The sequence below is a fragment of the Leptopilina boulardi genome, unplaced genomic scaffold, assembly GCF_019393585.1.
Source record: "Leptopilina boulardi isolate dan_hultmark-lab unplaced genomic scaffold, ZJU_Lbou_2.1 LbouV2_110, whole genome shotgun sequence".
NCBI classification, from domain to species: domain Eukaryota; kingdom Metazoa; phylum Arthropoda; class Insecta; order Hymenoptera; family Figitidae; genus Leptopilina; species Leptopilina boulardi.
In genome coordinates this window covers 259381-277412 of record NW_026137653.1, presented here as the reverse complement: position 1 = coordinate 277412, position 18032 = coordinate 259381, and the positions used below count along the sequence as shown (strand labels likewise).

At 23.9% G+C, this 18032-nt stretch overlaps 6 protein-coding genes and 1 long non-coding RNA gene across 7 annotated transcripts in view; 1 reads left to right on the top strand and 6 right to left on the bottom strand.

Moving 5' to 3' along the window:
* The window catches only part of LOC127277661 (uncharacterized), a 65004-nt gene extending 64239 nt beyond the window's left edge, over positions 1–765 (bottom strand). The window contains exons 1-2 of the mRNA XM_051298969.1: positions 471–765; positions 33–404 (exon numbers count right to left, since the gene is read on the bottom strand). Coding sequence (XP_051154926.1) covers positions 33–404; positions 471–669 — 571 coding nt within the window. The 5' untranslated portion in view covers positions 670–765. The remainder of the gene's footprint in view (positions 1–32; positions 405–470) is intronic.
* A 3387-nt stretch (positions 766–4152) lies between these two features.
* Positions 4153–5124, top strand: LOC127277392 (uncharacterized). The gene is made up of 4 exons (XR_007842365.1): positions 4153–4307; positions 4476–4571; positions 4760–4838; positions 5067–5124. It is a non-coding gene; the product is annotated as an uncharacterized LOC127277392 (long non-coding RNA).
* A 2416-nt stretch (positions 5125–7540) lies between these two features.
* Positions 7541–9113, bottom strand: LOC127277747 (odorant receptor 82a-like). The gene is made up of 6 exons (XM_051299088.1): positions 9071–9113; positions 8602–8938; positions 8283–8513; positions 8102–8215; positions 7838–7993; positions 7541–7752 (listed from the first exon to the last, which is right to left on the bottom strand). The coding sequence occupies exons 2-6, from the start codon at positions 8911–8913 to the stop codon at positions 7699–7701; spliced, it is 867 nt and encodes a 288-aa protein (XP_051155045.1). The 5' UTR covers positions 8914–8938; positions 9071–9113; the 3' UTR covers positions 7541–7698.
* A 984-nt stretch (positions 9114–10097) lies between these two features.
* On the bottom strand, positions 10098–11995 carry LOC127277743 (putative odorant receptor 92a). Its single transcript, XM_051299076.1, has 6 exons — positions 11752–11995; positions 11344–11683; positions 11023–11250; positions 10737–10847; positions 10288–10443; positions 10098–10200 (listed from the first exon to the last, which is right to left on the bottom strand). The coding sequence occupies exons 1-6, from the start codon at positions 11982–11984 to the stop codon at positions 10147–10149; spliced, it is 1122 nt and encodes a 373-aa protein (XP_051155033.1). The 5' UTR covers positions 11985–11995; the 3' UTR covers positions 10098–10146.
* A 434-nt stretch (positions 11996–12429) lies between these two features.
* Positions 12430–14678, bottom strand: LOC127277737 (odorant receptor 82a-like). Its single transcript, XM_051299062.1, has 6 exons — positions 14354–14678; positions 13566–13905; positions 13236–13463; positions 13045–13158; positions 12773–12928; positions 12430–12679 (listed from the first exon to the last, which is right to left on the bottom strand). Exons 1-6 carry the CDS (start codon positions 14584–14586, stop codon positions 12626–12628), a joined length of 1125 nt encoding a protein of 374 aa, XP_051155019.1. The 5' UTR covers positions 14587–14678; the 3' UTR covers positions 12430–12625.
* A 524-nt stretch (positions 14679–15202) lies between these two features.
* Positions 15203–15643, bottom strand: LOC127277750 (odorant receptor 4-like). The gene is made up of 3 exons (XM_051299104.1): positions 15574–15643; positions 15352–15507; positions 15203–15273 (listed from the first exon to the last, which is right to left on the bottom strand). Exons 1-3 carry the CDS (start codon positions 15631–15633, stop codon positions 15220–15222), a joined length of 270 nt encoding a protein of 89 aa, XP_051155061.1. The 5' UTR covers positions 15634–15643; the 3' UTR covers positions 15203–15219.
* Positions 15644–15795: 152 nt separating this feature from the next.
* LOC127277152 (uncharacterized) lies at positions 15796–17150 on the bottom strand (the record flags this gene model as incomplete). The annotated part of the gene is made up of 3 exons (XM_051298018.1): positions 16933–17150; positions 16202–16538; positions 15796–15987 (listed from the first exon to the last, which is right to left on the bottom strand). Coding segments are annotated over exons 1-3 (747 nt in total), but the record flags the coding sequence as incomplete, so codon positions are not given.
* Between the last annotated feature and the right edge of the window lie 882 nt (positions 17151–18032).

Here is an 18032-nt window from a genome sequence, read left to right as displayed (position 1 = left end):
TAAAAAATAATAAAAGCAAAAAAATTCCTTACGGCATCGACAGTTGGAATTTTCGGATCCAGGTTGATTTGTAATAATATTATTTATAGTAATTTTGGAATCATCATGAGAGTCATCATTATTTTCAGATCCAGAAGTTCCAGTTGATTTTGTATTATTATTATTATCACAGTTTGTTGAATTAAGAAGTCCAATTGTAATATTAAGATTAGTGGTGATATTTGGGATTTTAGAATTTTCCAGGACTTCATTACATTTTCCTCCAGAGCATTCATATTCTGTTTCTGTGACTTTGGAATATGTTTCAGTTATTTTTTTCTTACAACGCGTATAACAATCATGTACGCATTTTGATGATGTACAATTTGCCACAATGCAATCATCTAGACAACTTTTACTTGAACCTGAAATTTGAAAAAAAAAAAATATTTTAAAAATTTATTTGTCATCAGGTCATCTCAAATACATACCAGAAATTTCATAATGTCGTTTATGTCTCTTCAAACATCGCAAATATGTCCGGTAATCGTCATTATGACAATCTTGAAGGACTTTATAGTCATGAGCACTTAATGATTGAGTAACATCAGAGAATAGATGGTCCTCTAGGGATGAAGAAAATTGTACATTGATTAAAATTACAAAAAAAATTACTACACTTAACACCATGGCGAATTATAACGAAATGTCAGGCAGCTATATAAAGCGCCTTGCTTTTATATTTTCGAAAAGACCGCATCCCAACTTTAAAACAGGTAAACGACCCTCAATTTTTTTCTTCCGTATTTTTTCACAAATGTTTGTATTAGCGATAGTCTTGGTTAATATTTTTAAAGTGGGAATCTCTCAGAGAACAAACTATGTGATAAAGCAAAGAATTTGCACCACTTATCTCTCTGAGACGAAAAGTATTTTTTTTTATGATATTTTATATCAAAAAGAAAAAATAAATATAATGTAATAAAACATTGTCATGAATATAATTAATGTATAACATTTTCAAAATTGTTATTTAAACATAAAAAAAAATTGTTAATTCAATTAAATTTAATATTAATATTAATTAATATTTAATTAAATATTAAAAATATCACTTAACAAAATAGAATAAAAACCTGCAAAAATACATGATTAGTTTTAATAATAAAAAAATTTTCTCACCACGATGAAACTACTGAAACAAATAAAAACAAAACACAATACAAAGAAATATTCAGATTCTTTTACACCTTCTTTAGAAAAACTATTATTTTTTCTAATACAGAAACGTTATCGAAAAAGTAATAATTTTTCCAAAGGGTAAAAGAACTGATTTAAAGAAGAAAAAATAAAAAAAAAACAACATAGTGACTCAAAGATATAAATTATATGATAAATATTGATTCACTGGAATTCCAGTTATTTAGACACACACATACTCATAATAAACTCCACATTTCCCTACCTATCGCTATATTTAAAAAAAATTTATCTCAATCACACATAAAAAATTTGCCTCCCTAGCTATATCTAAAAATCGTTGAATTTAATTCTCAAACATTACACGATTCTCTCTCATACCGCCCAGGTGCAAAGGCCTACACTAGGAATACCGTCCCGGGACGTTATCCGACACCTGAGCTCAAAATCACACAAATTGCTGAAAAAACAATTACTGATTAGTCCCTAAACGAAATATCAAAAAAAAAATTTATTTTCGCATGCATTAACTTTATACTTTAAGCAATTAAAAATAAAATATAAAAAGCAACAGAGATTTTTAAGTATTTAAAATTAAATTTAAAAAGCAACAGAGATTTTTAAGTATTTAAAATTAAATTAAAATGTTATACCAAACTAGTTTTGAATAGCAAAATTAAAAACATTTACTTGAAATATTAAAAAACATTAAACACTAAACAAAATATACAATACAAATGATACACAAGTATAAACAATAAAAAACATTGGTAAAAATATTAATTTATGCAGTAATATAATTAATTACTGTATAAATAATACTTTTTACCAATGGTGTCACTATGTTGTTGTTCCTTCCCTGTTTCGAAAATTTTAACATTTGCTTCGATTAATTTTCTATATTTATTTATTTAAAAAAAGATTTAAAACATTATTGCAAAATAATGTAAGTTAATTTATTTATAAACTAATTCTTTAAAATTGTTAAATAAAATAGACAAAAGAACTTGTTAAAAACAGGGAAGGGGATAATTAAAAGACGACTCACCGGCCGGCGAATCCCACGTTGGGGCAATATGTACATCGCCACTTCTCGAGCTCTTCTTGGGCCACTCCACGGAGATCCCTCCCATATGCACATCTGCGGGAGACCGGGAGTTATGCTACCAAGTAAAAAAAAAAAAATATAGAAAAAATAGACTATTTTGGAATAATTGGTAGCATGCAGGGGCCACTTTTCTTCCTCCACATCCTTCCCGTCCTTCAAATTGGTTTTTGGACACTGAAAAATAAAAATTTTTAATTATATTATACAAGTGAATTATTGAAATGTTATTAGTTCCTAACAATTAATTTTTACTAAACGAAATTTGCATAATTTGATAATTTTTTTGATTTTTTATTCATATTTTACTAATTTATTAGAAAAATTTCTGAAATCTAATATTTAGGAATTGTATTCTTGAAAGTGTTAAATTATCGAATAAAAAGAAAACTTACCTTTGCACTTTTTCACTATTTGGCAAAGAGATATAAAGACAGCATAATCCTTCTTAAAAATAATAACTCTTCTTTCATCCTCTGCTACTGGCCAACTGACTAAAAAAAATTATTAGTTAAAAATTTGCTCGCAATTGCGTTGTTATTTGTATTATTTGTATTTGTTAAAATAATTATTCTAAATCAATTATTCATAGTCATTTTTTTAGTTCAACGTAAATATTTAAAGCTAAAAATAAATATTTAAACAAATTTAATCAACTTACATTGAACTGCGCTCAGCAATGCCCGATCTCCTCCAGGAGCTGCTCTGGAACTCACACCTTTCATCGAAGAAAATGATACCTGTAGATTAAAAAAATAATTAGCAATAACATCTTAGTAAAAATGAATTGAACATAAAATACAATGTATTGAACAAATTTATTAACCATCATTAACTGAATTTAGTTTTACTTGAGGTAATTTGTTTATAAAATGTTGCCCTAACCTCAAAATTCTTAAATAATATACGTAATAATGAACAATATATTGACTCTATTGTTTTTTATCTCCGATTTTGAGACTTTTAATGGTACAAAAATAAAGCAGGTTGTTTAGATTTTGGTTCACCTGATCAATTTTTACGGCCCTAACACTCACAAAATAATACCTGTACATATGCTCGTCAACCAATTTGGATATTTTGATATCGAAGAAAAATGCATGCAATTAATATTTAACAAATTGAAGCATTTTTTAAGTAAAATATAAAAGAATGAGATAATTTACAAACTTACAGAAATCTGCATCGATCTATTTTCCACCTCATGACCCTCAAGAACAGCCGACTTTGGAAGTACCATCAATAATGAAGAAAATGCATCCAAGCCTTTGAAGAATGAAGTTGAATAACCTGAAAATATAAATAATAATTTGTTTCCCACTGAATAATTATCACTAATCACTCTCAAAATAGATTACAAAACATTTTCATTTCGCTAACCCCAAAATGAATATTTAGATGTACAATAAATTCTCGAATCAATGTTTCATTACAAGGTTATCGATGATTTGAGAACAAAACCAAATTATTAATTATCAGAATTTGATTATACTTACTTGATTCCCATTTATTAACGGCCCAGAATTCAATATTAGTCGTATTAGTAATGAATTCTTATTTTCCAACTGTTGACTACTTGAAAACTTGCAAATTCAGGTCATTCACCCTCAATTTCAAACATTTTCCACAACCGCCAAAATCCTAAAGGTACAGTCGCAATCGAAAACTAATAGAGTGATCTGATTGGTCGAAGTAATTTGTGAACACTTGCTGTTCAGTAGAACGTTCGTAATGTTACGCATGCAACCGGAATCTCAGCTGCCCAACACTGCCAATTCCCCCACCATAACGAAACGTATTGGACGTTGTAAGATCAAAAGTCTTGTAAATTCACCTTTAACACAGTAATGGCGCGAAAGAAAATTCTCTCACGTTCAAACGACATAAGTGTCACATCCTGCAACAATTCCAACAATCGAAAAGATATTTATTAAAAGTTAATAAAACAAATGATTTCCAATCATTAAAAAAACAAAATTGTCAATGGAAAAACGAGTTGGACTACAAAAAACTTTATTGTCAGGTGAGTGCGTGTATTAATGAATTTAGGTTAAGGCGACATTTTGTATAAAAATGTTCTTTTATTTGTTTACTGAGTGCTTAAATTTGTTTAATTTTCTAATAATATAATAATAAATAATAATAATAATTAATAATACTCAATTATTTGACGATTATACGTTTATTTCAGGACTTACCAAAAATTTTACAGTCTTGAGTGTATCGATGAAACGAATCGATCGATCTTCAGAATTTTGAGATTCAGAACAAGTGGATGCAGAATTATGTGAGTTTGTAAATTATTTCCTTGATAAAAAAGTATTAACGTACAGTAATAATTACACATAATAATTCAGCTTTTAATTATGAAAACCAATAGTACAAAGAGGGTTATGTGTTTAATACATTTACAGAATATTTATTCTAAAATCAAAAAGTTTTTTCAGCTAAAAATAATTATTTTTTTATCTGCAGGTATCATTTTCTCGGAGGAAAGGTGTATGTTCCAGAGCAGCTCCTGGAGGAGATCGGGCATTGCTGAGCGCAGTTCAATGTGAGTTAATTAAATTTACATAAATATTGGTTTATATTTGCTTTAAATATTTGCAATAAATTTAAAAAAGTGGCTTTGAAATAATAAAATAATTTTATTCCATGTACTAAATATTTGAAAATGTAATATATTGTTAACTGTTATATAAAAATAATTATTTTATTATTTAAAAATAATACATATAACAACGCAATTGCGAGCAAATTTTTAACTAATAATTTTTTTTAGTCAGTTGGCCAGTAGCAGAGGATAAAAGAAGAGTTATTATTTTCAAGAAGGATTATGCTGTCTTTATATCTCTTTGCCAATTAGTGAAAAAGTGAAAAGGTGAGTTTTCTTTTTATTAGACAATTTAACATTTTTAAGAATTAAATTCCTAAATATTAGGTTTAAGAATTTTTTCTAATAAATTACTAAAATATGAATAAAAAATTTAAAAAATCAAAAAAATTATCAAATTATGCAAATTTTGTTTAGTAAAAATTAATTTTTAGGAACTAATATTATTTTAATAATACAATTGTATAATATAATTAAAAATTTTTATTTTTCAGTGTCCAAAAACCAATTTGAAGGACGGGAAGGATGTGGAGGAAGAAAAGTGGCCCCTGCATGCTACCAATTATTCCAAAATAGTCTATTTTTTCTATATTTTTTTTTTTTTTTACTTGGTAGCATAACTCCCGGTCTCCCGCAGATGTGCATATGGGAGGGATCTCCGTGGAGTGGCCCAAGAAGAGCTCGAGAAGTGGCGATGTACATATTGCCCCAACGTGGGATTCGCCGGCCGGTGAGTCGTCTTTTAATTATCCCCTTCTCTGTTTTTAACAAGTTCTTTTGTTTGTTTTATTTAAATATTTTAAACAATTAGTTTATAAATAATTTAACTTACATATTTTGCAATAATGTTTTAAATCTTTTTTTAAATAAATAAATATAGAAAATTAATCGCAGCAAATATTAAAATTTCCAAAACAGGGAAGGAACAATAACAACATAGTGACACCATTGGTAAAAAATATTATTTATCGTAATTAATTTTATTACTGCATAAATTAATATTTTTACCAATGTTTTTCATTGTTTATACTTGTCTATCATTTGTATTGTATATTTTGTTTAGTATTTAATGTTTTTTAATATTTCAAGTAAATCTTTTTAATTTTGCTATTCAAAACTAGTTTGGTATAACATTTTAATTTAAGTTTAAATACTTAAAAATCTCTGTTGCTTTTAATATTTTATTTATAATTAATTAAAGTATAAAGCTAATGCATGAGAAAATAAAATTTTTTTGCTATTTCGTTTAGGGACTAATCAGTAATTGTTCTTTCAGCAATTTGTGTGATTTTGAGCTCAGGTGTCGGATAACGTCCCGGGACGGTATCCCTAGTGTAGGCCTTTGCACCTGGGCGGTATGAGAGAGAATCGTGTAATGTTTGAGAATTAAATTCAACGATTTTTAGATATAGCTAGGGAGGCAAATTTTTTATGTGTGATTGAGATAATTTTTTTTTAAATATAGCGATAGGTAGGGAAATGTGGAGTTTACTATGAGTATGTGTGCGTCTAAATAACTGGAATTCCAGTGAATCAATATTTATCATATAATTTATATCTTTGAGTCACTATGTTGTTTTTTTTTATTTTCTCTTCTTTAAATCAGTTCTTTTACCCTTTGGAAAAATTATTACTTTTTCGATAATGTTTTTGTGTTAGAGAAAATAATCGTTTTTCAAAACAAGGTGTAAAAGAATCTGAATATTTGTTTGTATTGTGTTTTTATTTTTTTCAGTAGTTTCATCGTGGTGAGAAAATTTTTTTATTATTAAAACTAATCAAGTATTTTTGCAGGTTTTTTTTCTATTTTAATAAATAGTCTTTTTAAATTTGCTTTACGTATAAATTGAATTGACAATTTTTTTTTTAATTATGAAATTGGGAAATTTGTATTGAAAATTTTTTGCAAAATTGAATATCCCTTTATAAAAAAATTTAATTAATTTTTTTATTTCCCCTAATTTTGTCGAAGTTGTTACCGACAGTTTTTATGTTTATCTCATTGTTGCAGCTTCATAATGTAAGAGAGATTTACATTAGAAAGCGCGAGATAAAGATTTTTTTTTTTCATGAAATGAATCTTCTCTCATAAGGTGCTATATCTTTATGGGTGTTTATTGAATATGATGTATGTAATAATTTCTATTTAATGTTGTGTAACAATATTCTTCATACTCTCGCTTCTCGAAGAACTGAGAGGTATTATATATAGTGATGTTTTGATAATCTGTGACAAAGTGAAAACTAAATATTAAATACCTTTATAGTGAATATTTTATCATAATACATAAAGTGGAAGTGTATGTACATTAATGAAAGTGAAATGTGACTTATTCATCAATTTTCCGGCAGTAAAAGTTATAGTGGTTTTTAAACTCTACGTATTATCAGCATTATAAATTTTTTTTCACTCGATTTTAATTCATTTCAAGGTAATAAGTATGCAGATTTGGCAATAAAATATAACTTTAAATTAATATAAAAATTTAAAAGTCTAATCATCTTTCTGAATTAAACATTTTTCTTTTCTAGGTGTGGAAATTGATATTTTTACTTTAAAGGTAATTGAATTAATAGTCAAACGTTGGATTGAAGATACTTTATTAAATCATAGTAAATTCCAAGTTGATAAAGGACAGCCATCGTCATGAATGTATCCTTTAATAATGCAAAAAAGAGTAAAAAAAATTCAAAATCGAAAAATGTCAAAACAATTTACTTTTCCAATTTTATGTTATCTTAAAAAGATAACTTTAAAAAATGTTTTCTATAGAATAAAATATTATATTTTTGAATTTTATTAAACCCGCGATGCTCGTAGAACTGATAGGTACGAAAATGATGTTTTAATAATCTGTTAGAAAAAATAGAATCTAATTATTAAAGACCTTTATTGAATGTGTTTCATAATATATTAAATAGAAGTATATTGTATATACATTAGTGAAAGTTCGATGCGATGCAACCGCTAGTTTTCCGGCAGTTATAGTCAAAGGTATTTGTGCCCTTTGAATGAATATCATTATCATTTTTGCTTCAGTAGATTTTAATTCATACCAAGGTATTAAATACGCAGATTCAGCAATTAAACAACTCTATACAATTTTACGTAATTAAAAGAATATGTAAAATATTCTCTTTTCTTTAAAATATCAATTTATTTTAATTTAATTTACCTTCAAATAAGAAGTCTCTTTAATTACCTTTGATCGAAGATATTCTCCCAAACCACAATAAATTCCAAGTTCAAAAATCAAAACCATTGACAGGAATGTATCTTTCAATAGACTACTGATACCATTATTATCAGATAATGTCTAAAAAAAAAATTTAATTTTTTTATTTAACGCACATAAAAATGAATATACAATAATTTTTAATTACCATCAAATAAATAAATCCTTGAAAACATAGTTGTAAAGTTGCTAATGCAAAATGCAAAAATAACTGTCCAGAATAGATTTTCTCAACCTTTTTCGAAAATTGTATTGTTTGACGATGCTTTTTGATTAAAATTTTAATAGTAAATTTTTTCTCTGATCTTAAGATATCATTATTTAAAAATCGATCCAATTCTAATCGTAATATTTCAGCTTTCGTTGAAGCATGTAGTACCTTAAAACATTGTAAATCGAAAAAAATTCTTAAAATTATTAATTAAATTATCTTTTTATGTATGTAAATAACTATTTAAAATTATTACCATAGAAACATAGGAAGAATCTGTTAAACAATACATATTACCATCCAAAAGAAGAAGAAAAGATTGAATGATGTATAAAATTTCATAAATTGGAGAATTTTTATTAGAAAAAGGAAATTTTGCTAATAATGGTAAAAGTCTATTTTCGACAGATTCGCTAAAATATGTTCGAAGAGCAGCAGCAAGAAACATCATAATTGTAAGATTATATGCAATTATTGTGTTTATAACAAATTTATGAGAAAATTGAGCATGTTTATTTAGAACAATTAATGCCTCAGGTGATTTCACTTCACACCAATCGTCCATCATTTCGTTTAAAACATCTTTCACGTACCTTGAAGTTTATTTTATTTTCTTCAAAAAATTACAATATATAATCTACGTATTTTTTTTTAATAATTGTAATTATAATATCTTCCGCTGTACAAAAGTTTCTATAAAATTCACATTTTTCTCGTCTACTCACCTTAAATTATGCAACCAGACATGCAAAGTTGTATTGTATATAGCATAAATGTAAATTAAAATGTTAAAATAATAATAAATCAGTTTAATCATATAAAATCAAATTTTTTATATACAACAAAATTACTAACTTACCTTAATTAATGGAAAATAATAATTATTTTAAAAATTACTTTACCTTCGTTGCCACCAGAAAATTGTCATTTTTATTAAAATGGCAAAAACCATGATAATATTACTTATATTGATTGTCAGTAATTCAAGATTGTGATAAATAATAATGATATTCCAAAATTGAAAAATAAGACTTAGTATACTCAAAAATACATAAATAAAATAAAATAAACTATTATTATAACTGGGCCAAAGTCCGAAAATTTGTAAAAAATGCTCCATTGGAAGAGGAATGATATGCATTTTTTTTTGTTATAAAAATTGTGAACGTAATTAGTTGAGACTTGAGAGAAAAATAAAAGTTTAAAAATTAGATTATCCCCGTATAAAAATTTAATAAAACTCCACGAGACAAAAAATCATAAAGTTAGAATCATCTTATAAAATTTTAATGAAGATATAAGAATTTTTTTTTTGTTCCTTCGAAATTATCTTACAGAATATAAAATTATAGGCTTTACATATATGTAGAGAAATTTTTTTCTTATCTCGCATGACTTTTTTTTTGCACTTTAAATATTGAAAGAAAAACTAACTTTTCTTTTCTAACCAAGGGGACACTAGCAAAAAATAGTGCATACTAAAATAGAGAAAAAATTATTCTCTTTTTTCTAAGAGAAAAGTTTTTTTAATAAAAACAATATATTGTTGGGAAAATTATAAAAAAAATTTAATATTGAATTCGATATTTTGAATTTAATAATTTGTCTTCGACTTCAAAATAAAACCCAAAAAAATTTTTTTGTATAGGCTTCTAGCAAATGTAGAAAAGAATTTATTCTGTACCAACTACATTCTTATAATTTCTTTAATATACAACTAATTAATTCAATTGACCACAAAATGAATTTTTTTTTGGGTAAAAAAGTAATCTATTTTCAAAGTTTCTTTTTCATCTTCAATTTAGACTCTCGCTGCTCGAAGTACTGATAGGTATGACACTCCAGTTTTAATCATCTGTCACAAAATAAAAAACAAATAGTACAAAGCGATCCTTGTGAATAATTTGATTTATATAGTATATAAAATAAAAAAAATATGTACTTTTAAAAAAGTGACATGCGACACACCAATAAATTTTCCTGCTGTAATAGTCGATGGTTTTTGAGCTCTTTGTATAAACATCAAGATAATTTTTGCATCATTGTATTTTAATTCATACCAAGGAATAAAATACGCTGATTCAGCAATCAAATAACACTAAAATAGGAAAAAAAATTAAAAAAAAAAAATTGTGAAACTAAAAAAAAATTTTGTACAATAATACAGATTTTTGTACCGATATTTTACCTACACTTGAAAAAAAGTCGTGCTAAAAAAACAACAGAGAAAACTCTTCTTTTGTTAAAAAATTGACAAATAATTGTTTTTAACGAAATAGGTGAATGTTTTTTTTTTATTTCGCAAAATTAGGACCACTTTTTTGCAAGCGTCGGTAAAATGTCGGTGCAGGAATCTGTATTTTTCGATATAAAAGAAATGTAAAAAAAAACCTTAGATTGAAGATATTCTCCCAAAGCGCAATAAATTCCAAGTTGAGTTAGTACAGACATTGACAAGAATGTATCTTTTAGTAGCATATTGAGATTATTTTCAGATAAATTCTAAAACATTTTTCGAAGTAAATAAAAATATTTTTTGTATAACATAAATATTAAAAAAAAAAAAAAAATTAAATAAAAATAAAAAATTTATGAAAAATAAAGAAAACAAAAAGTATACAAAAAACATTTAAAAAATTTTATACTATAAAAAATAAACAAATTATAACTAGATTACCATTAAGTACATAAACCCATTAAAACACAGTTGGAGTGTCGATAATGAGAAATTAAAAAATAACTGTAGAGAAAAAATTTCGTCAACTCTAATTGCAAATTGTGTTACTTCATGATGCTTTTGAAACAAAATATTTATAGTCGATTTTTTCTCTAATTTTAAGACATTATTTACAAAATTTTCCAATTCAAATCTTATAATTTCAAGTTTAGTCGCAGCATGCATTATCTGCACATTGATTTATTTCCAATTAAATTAAAATTAACATTTCATATAAAGTAAATATTTATTTATTAATTTATTATTTAAATAAATTATCACCATAGCTGCGTATGATGAGTCTAAGACAACATAGATATTACCAACCAAAATAAGAAGAATAGCCTGCGAGATATAAATAATTTCATAGAATGGTGATTTTTTTATAGGAAAAGGAAATTTTACCAATAATGGTAAACGTCTATTTTCCACATTAGACTCGGTAAAATATGTTTGTAGTGCAACAATTGGAAACATTAGTATTGTAAAATTATACATAACTAATGTACAAACAAAAAATTTATGAGAAAATTGCACATGATTTTTCATAACTAATAATTGTTCAGGTTTTTTTATTTGACACCAATCATCCATCATTTCGACTAAAACCTCCTTCATATATCTATAATTTTTTAAGTATAACATAAATTGATACTAAAATATCATGAAATATTAATTTATTATTTTTACCTTTGCTTCCTCCATGAAATTATTATTTTCACAAATAACGTCGTAACCATTATAATATTACTAATATTCGATGAAAATATTTCCAAATTATCATAAATAGTAGTGACATTCCAAATTTGTGAACCCACTGTTACAATATTTAATAATATAAAAAAAATGTAAAAAAGATTATTATTATGGCCTGACCAAAGTCCAAGAAATCTTAAAGAATATTCCATTGGTCGAGAAAACATTTCTTTTTATTTAGAAATCAGAATCCTTTTATAAAAGTTGAATAATATTATATGGGAGAAAATGTAAAGTTTAAAAGTTGGTATTGTAAAAAAAAAAAAAAAAAAAAAATTATTCAAGATAATTAGTTACCGTTCCTTATAAAAATTAAATGAAGACATGAATTTTTTTTTTTTCTTTAAATTTTTCTTATAGAATAACAAATTATAGGTTTTACAGATATACTATGTAAAGAATAAAGTTTCTTTTATAACTTTTGTATATATGACTTTTTTTTTGTAGAATTAAATATTATTGAAAGAGAGAAAAATTTTTATATTTCAATAAAAGAGAAATAAATATAAACTAATGTCAGATTTATCAGGGTGAACAGCAAATTTCAAATTATTTTCAAAATCAAATTTATTTTTTATACGACTATTTACATCAAATATATTTTTGAGTGTGGTTCCCCAATTCTTGCGAATACATAAAAATTTTAGAATTTCATATTATTGTGAAAACTGTTTTTATATTTCATTAAAAAAATTTTTTTTTTATCAGAAATGTTTTTCTTAAGACTTATCTTATGTGTTATATACTTATTGGTGAATAATTTATTTAATACATATATAATTTCTATTATTATGTGTAACAATTTTCTTCAATTTCTCGCTGCTCGTAGAACTGAGAGGTATGATAACGATGTTTTAAGAACCTGTCACAAAATAAAAAATAATATTGAAAAATTATTTAAAAAATAATTTTTAATTCAAAAATTAAATTATATTTTAATTAAACATATAATTACATTAACAAAAGTAAAATGTGAAACAGTAATAAATTTTCCGGCAGTAATAGTCAGTGGTTTTTGAGCTCTTTTAATAAACATCATGATAATTTTTGCGTCACTGCATTGTAGTTCATACCAAGGAATAAAATACGCACATTCAGCAATCAAAAAACACTAAAATAATAAAAAAAAAATATATAAATAACTACATAAAAGCAACATTAAAATTTTTTTTTAATTCGTCGAAAATACTTTTAATATTTTTTCTTTAATGATAAAAAATGGCAAACCTTAGATAGAAGATATTCCCCTAAAAGACAATAAATGCCAAGTTCAACAAGCGCAGACATTGATACAAATGTATCTTTTAATAGCATATTGATACTCTTATTATCAGACAGTGTCTGAAATATTTTTTTTAAAATTTGTGTAATAATGATATATTATTATGTAATGTAAAATGATAAATTGATATAATTACTGTTAAATAAATAAATCCATTAAAGCAGAATTGTAGAGTTAATAATATAAAATACAAAAATAATTGGCCAGAAAAAATATCGTCAACTCTCTTTGCAAATTGTATTGCTTTATAATGTTTTTCAATTAAAACTTTTATAGACAATTTTTTCTCTGACTTTAAGGCCTTATTGAAAAAATTATCCAATTCAAATCTTATAATTTCAAGTTTAGTCGCGGCATGTAACACCTAAATAAAAAATCATAAGTAAATATCTAAAATCTTAAAAAATTAATTTTTTTTTTATTTTTAATTTTGATTAAAAATTAAATAATTATTTAAAAATATCACCATAGCAGCATAAGATGAGTCTGAGATACTATAAATACTAGCAACTAGAAGGAGAAAAATTGCTTGAAGAAAATATATAATTTCATAAACTGGTGAAAATTTATAAGAAAAAGGAAATTTTGCCAATAATGGAAAAAATCGATTTTCGACACTTTTGCCAAAATAATATGTTTGAAGAGGTGTAAAAATAAACATTATAATTGTAAAATTATAAATAATAAATGCATTTATAGAAAATGTACGAGAAAATTTCACATGATTTTTCATAACTATTAATTCCTCATGTTTTTTTATTTGACACAAATCATCTATCATTTCGATTAAAACATCCTTCACATATCTGTACATACATATATATATATATATAATTTCGTAACATTTTATATATTTAAATATTATATAAAATACGTATTTAAAAATATTTTTTTTTTTTAAATAAAATAACTTTGATTTTATCATTTTTATTAATGATTTCCAGTTTGTGACAACAATTATGCAACCAGACATACATGGCTGTAATGTACATAACATATTTTAACGATAAAAATTAAATCAAAATTACTTGTAATTAAAAAAATAATGCCACTGAAAAAAAATTGATTTAAATAATCGGTTATTTATTAACATTTCTTTATATTACCTAAATAATTATTGAGAAAAATGCTTTTTTGAAATACAGAAATTATTAATTTTTTAACTCAAAAATTATTTAAGATATAAATATTTATTTTTTAACGATTATTTGCATCAAATAATTTTTTTTTCAATGTTGTAACAATACTTTTTACCTTCGTTTTTTCCATAGAATTGCAATTTTTAAAAATGAAGTTAAAATCATAACAATATTACTTATATTCATTGAAAGTAATTCTAAATTGTCGTAAACAATAGTGACATGCCAAAATTGAGAAGTGAGACTTATGATGCTCAATAATGTAAAAAAATAAAAAAGAAAATTATTATTATTGCCAGGCCAAAGAGCAAAAATTCCTAAAAAATACCGTATTGGAAGAGGAAACATATCAGAAATTATAAGTTTGTGAATAGAAAATAAAATATTACAATCCTCTTATAAAAATTAAATAACATTTGAGAGAAAATAAAGTTTCAAAGATTGACATCTTCATCGAAAAAAAATTATTAAAGTTACATATATATAAGAGAAAAATAATTATACAAAGCCACAATTTTGTTATAAAAATTAAATGAAGGCGTTTCATTTTTTTTGCTTCTAATTTATCTTATAGAATATCAAATTATACGTTTTCCACATAAACTATGTAAAGAACAAAGTTTTAAAGTTTTTTTTATCACTCTCGTCTGTATGACTTTTTTTTTGCAGAATTAAATATATCAAGAGAGAAAAGTTTTTATCTTTCTAAAGAAGAATTACTGATAGTTGTCATTTTAAATTCAGTTATAAATATAAATTATTTTTTTGCTGTTCTTTAAAGAAAAATATTTTTAAAAAATATATAAAATTATTTACATTAAAAGAAATAAAAATTTATCAAGGTAAAAATTATTGTATTAAAATTAATTTTTTTTTATTATGACTAAATTCATATTTTTATTTTCTATATAAAATGAAGCTTTTCTTTAGTCTTTTGTTTATTTGAAGATAATTTACCAATTGTTTTTACAATATCTTCATTTAAACTCTTGCTGCTCGTAGAACTGAGAGATACGATACTGAGGTTTTAATAATCTATCACAAAATAAAAAAAAGATATTAACATTCTTAAATATTTTAATTTATAAAAAAAAATTTTAGAATTGTATTTACATTCATAAAAGTGAAATGCGAAACAGTAAACATTTTTCCGGCAGTAATAGTAATTGGTTTTTGAGCTCTTTGTATAAACATCATAATAATTTTTGTTTCACTGTATTTTAATTCATACCAAGGAATAAAATATACAGATTCAGCAATCAGAAAACTCTAGAATAGAAAAATAAAATTTTTGTTTCTTTTTTTGCTAAAAAAAAAAAATGACTTTTACCACACCTTAGATTGAAGATATTCTCCCAAAACGCAATAAATGCAAAGTTCAGTTAGTACGCACATTGATATGAATGTACTTTTTAATATCGTATTAATATTATTTACAGAAAAGTTCTGAAACATTTTTTAAGATTTTGTCATTTTGCAAATTTAATATAATTAAAGATATAAAATATATATATATATTACCATCAAATTAATATATATATTAAAGCAAAGTTGTAGGCTCGCTAATATAAAATAGAAAAATAATTGTAGAGAAAAAATTTCGTCAATTCTATTCACAAATTTTGTCACTTCATGATATTTTTCGAATAAAACTTTTACAGTTGATTTTTTCTCTGATTTTAAGATATTATTTACAAAATTTTCCAATTCAAATCGTATAATTTCAAGTTTAGACACAGCATGTAATATCTATGGAAAAAAAGGAAAACAAAAATATATTTTGTTAATTTAAATAATAAAAAAAAAACTTCTTTCAATAATATAATACGATTACACAGAAAATTAAAAGGCATTAAAATAATAGCAGCTTATTTTAATGCCTTTTAATTTTCTGTGATAATAATTAAAAAACAAATTTTTAATTAATTAAATTAATTTTTCAAAAAACAGTAAATATAATTACCATTGCTGCGTAAGATGTGTCTAAGACAACAAAGGCATTACCAGCAAAAATGAGAAGAATAGCTTGTAAAATATATATTATTTCATAGATTGGAGAAGTTTTATTCGAAAATGGAAATTTTGCCAATAATGGTAGAAGTCTATTTTCAACAGACTCAGTAAAATATATACGTAGGGCAAAAATGGGAAATAAAAGAATTGTAAAATTATATGCAATAAATGCATTCACAAAAAATGTATGAGAAAATTTAACATGATTTTTCATAATTATTAATTGTTCAGGATTTTTTATTTGATACCAATCATCCATCATTTTGATTAAAACATTTTTCATATATCTGTACATACATATAGTTTCATAATACAATTTAAACATTATGTAAAATATATTTTATTTTTTATTATTCTTGAAATATTTTTATTTTATTTCAAAAATTTTTTTCCATTTTTCCAAATTGGATATTAATCACCTAAAATTATGCAACCAGCCATACATGACTGTAGTAGATAAAATAAATTTAACATAAAATAACGTAAGATAAAAGTAACAATTGATTTATTTAAAAAAAAATTTTAAATAATTAAAAAAATGTATTGAACTAAAACGTTTATTAAAATTATTATTAATTATTATTAATTATTAGGTATTAATTATTATAATTATTATTATTATTATAATTATTTTTATTAATTATAATATTATTATAAAACTTATTATATTATTTTTTTTACCTTCGCTTCCTCCATGAAATTGCGGTTTTTAAAAATATTGCCAAGATCATAATAATATTACTTATATTCATTGAAAGTAATTCTAAATTATCGAAAACATCAGAGACGTTATAAAATTGAAAAATAAGACTTGTGATGCTTAATAATGCATAAAAATGAAAAAAAAAGTTATTATTATGGCCAGGCCATAGCGCAAAAAATTGTAAAAAATATTTCATTGGAAGAGGAAACATAATTTTTAAAGAATTAAAAGTTTTTCGTGATCAATGTTATAAGTAGAAAAATAAAATATTAGAATCCTCTTATAAAAATTAAATCACACTATAAATGAGAGAAAATAAAGTTTAAAAGTTGATATATTTTGTGGTTTAAAAAAAAAAATTATTGAATAAAGGAAAAGATATAATTACAAAGTTACAATTCTCTTATAAAAATTAAATGAAGATATACGAGAGTCTTTTTATTCAATTTTTTTTTTAATTTATCGTATGGAATATTAAATCTATAGACTTTCCTTAGTATCGAACAAAGTTATGAAGTTTTTTTTTTTTTTTTGTTTGAATTCCTTTTTTTGCAAAATTAAATATTCTAAGAGAGAAAAATATTATTTTTCAATAAAAGAGATACTAAGTCTTTCAGTATAATTAATAATAATTTTAATTCATTGAATTTTGCACTATTTTATTTTTTTTAAATTATTGTAAATAAAACACAGAAAATTAAAAGGCATTAAAATAAGCTGCAACGCTTATTATTTTAATTCAATTTTGTTTATTTTAATACCAAAATGGATTAAAATAAGCAAAATTGGATTAAAATAATAGCAGCTTATTTTAATGCCTTTTAATTTTCTGTGAATGGAATTTACTGTTTCCTTTAAAAAATCACATTATAGAGTAAATTTTGATTTCTTTTTAATTTTTTTTTATGAAAAAATAAATAAAAGCAGAGAAAGAGCATAAAAATTAGAATTAAAATTTTAGAAAATAGATAATTTTAATTATTCTAATAATTAAAACCTCTTTAGCGGGAGGATAGTAAGATCAAAAATTGACCACTGATTATAATTTACTTTCATGGGCAAAAGAGATAAGGATGTT

Excerpts from the sequence above, each read along its gene's own strand:
- LOC127277747 (XM_051299088.1), bottom strand. The coding sequence starts at position 8,913 with ATGATGGACGATTGGTGTGAAGTGAAATCACCTGAGGCATTAATTGTT. Across the intron at positions 8,514-8,601 it reads ATTCTTCCTATGTTTCTATG|GTACTACATGCTTCAACGAA; the intron begins GTAATAATTTTA and ends CAATGTTTTAAG. Across the intron at positions 7,753-7,837 it reads CGCATCGAACTTTCACTAAT|ATTATTAAAACATCATTTTC; the intron begins GTATATACAATA and ends TTTTTCTAACAG.
- LOC127277743 (XM_051299076.1), bottom strand. The coding sequence starts at position 11,984 with ATGTTTTCTCGACCAATGGAATATTCTTTAAGATTTCTTGGACTTTGG. Across the intron at positions 10,848-11,022 it reads ATGGGTTTATGTACTTAATG|AATTTATCTGAAAATAATCT; the intron begins GTAATCTAGTTA and ends AAAATGTTTTAG. Across the intron at positions 10,444-10,736 it reads GAGAATATCTTCAATCTAAG|TGTTATTTGATTGCTGAATC; the intron begins GTTTTTTTTTAC and ends TTCCTATTTTAG.
- LOC127277750 (XM_051299104.1), bottom strand. The coding sequence starts at position 15,633 with ATGTGCGTACTAACTGAACTTTGCATTTATTGCGTTTTGGGAGAATAT. Across the intron at positions 15,508-15,573 it reads GAGAATATCTTCAATCTAAG|AGTTTTCTGATTGCTGAATC; the intron begins GTGTGGTAAAAG and ends TTTCTATTCTAG. Across the intron at positions 15,274-15,351 it reads CGCATTTCACTTTTATGAAT|ATTATTAAAACCTCAGTATC; the intron begins GTAAATACAATT and ends ATTTTGTGATAG.
- LOC127277737 (XM_051299062.1), bottom strand. The coding sequence starts at position 14,586 with ATGTTTCCTCTTCCAATACGGTATTTTTTAGGAATTTTTGCTCTTTGG. Across the intron at positions 13,159-13,235 it reads ATGGATTTATTTATTTAACA|ACACTGTCTGATAATAAGAG; the intron begins GTAATTATATCA and ends AAAATATTTCAG. Across the intron at positions 12,929-13,044 it reads GGGAATATCTTCTATCTAAG|TGTTTTTTGATTGCTGAATG; the intron begins GTTTGCCATTTT and ends TTATTATTTTAG.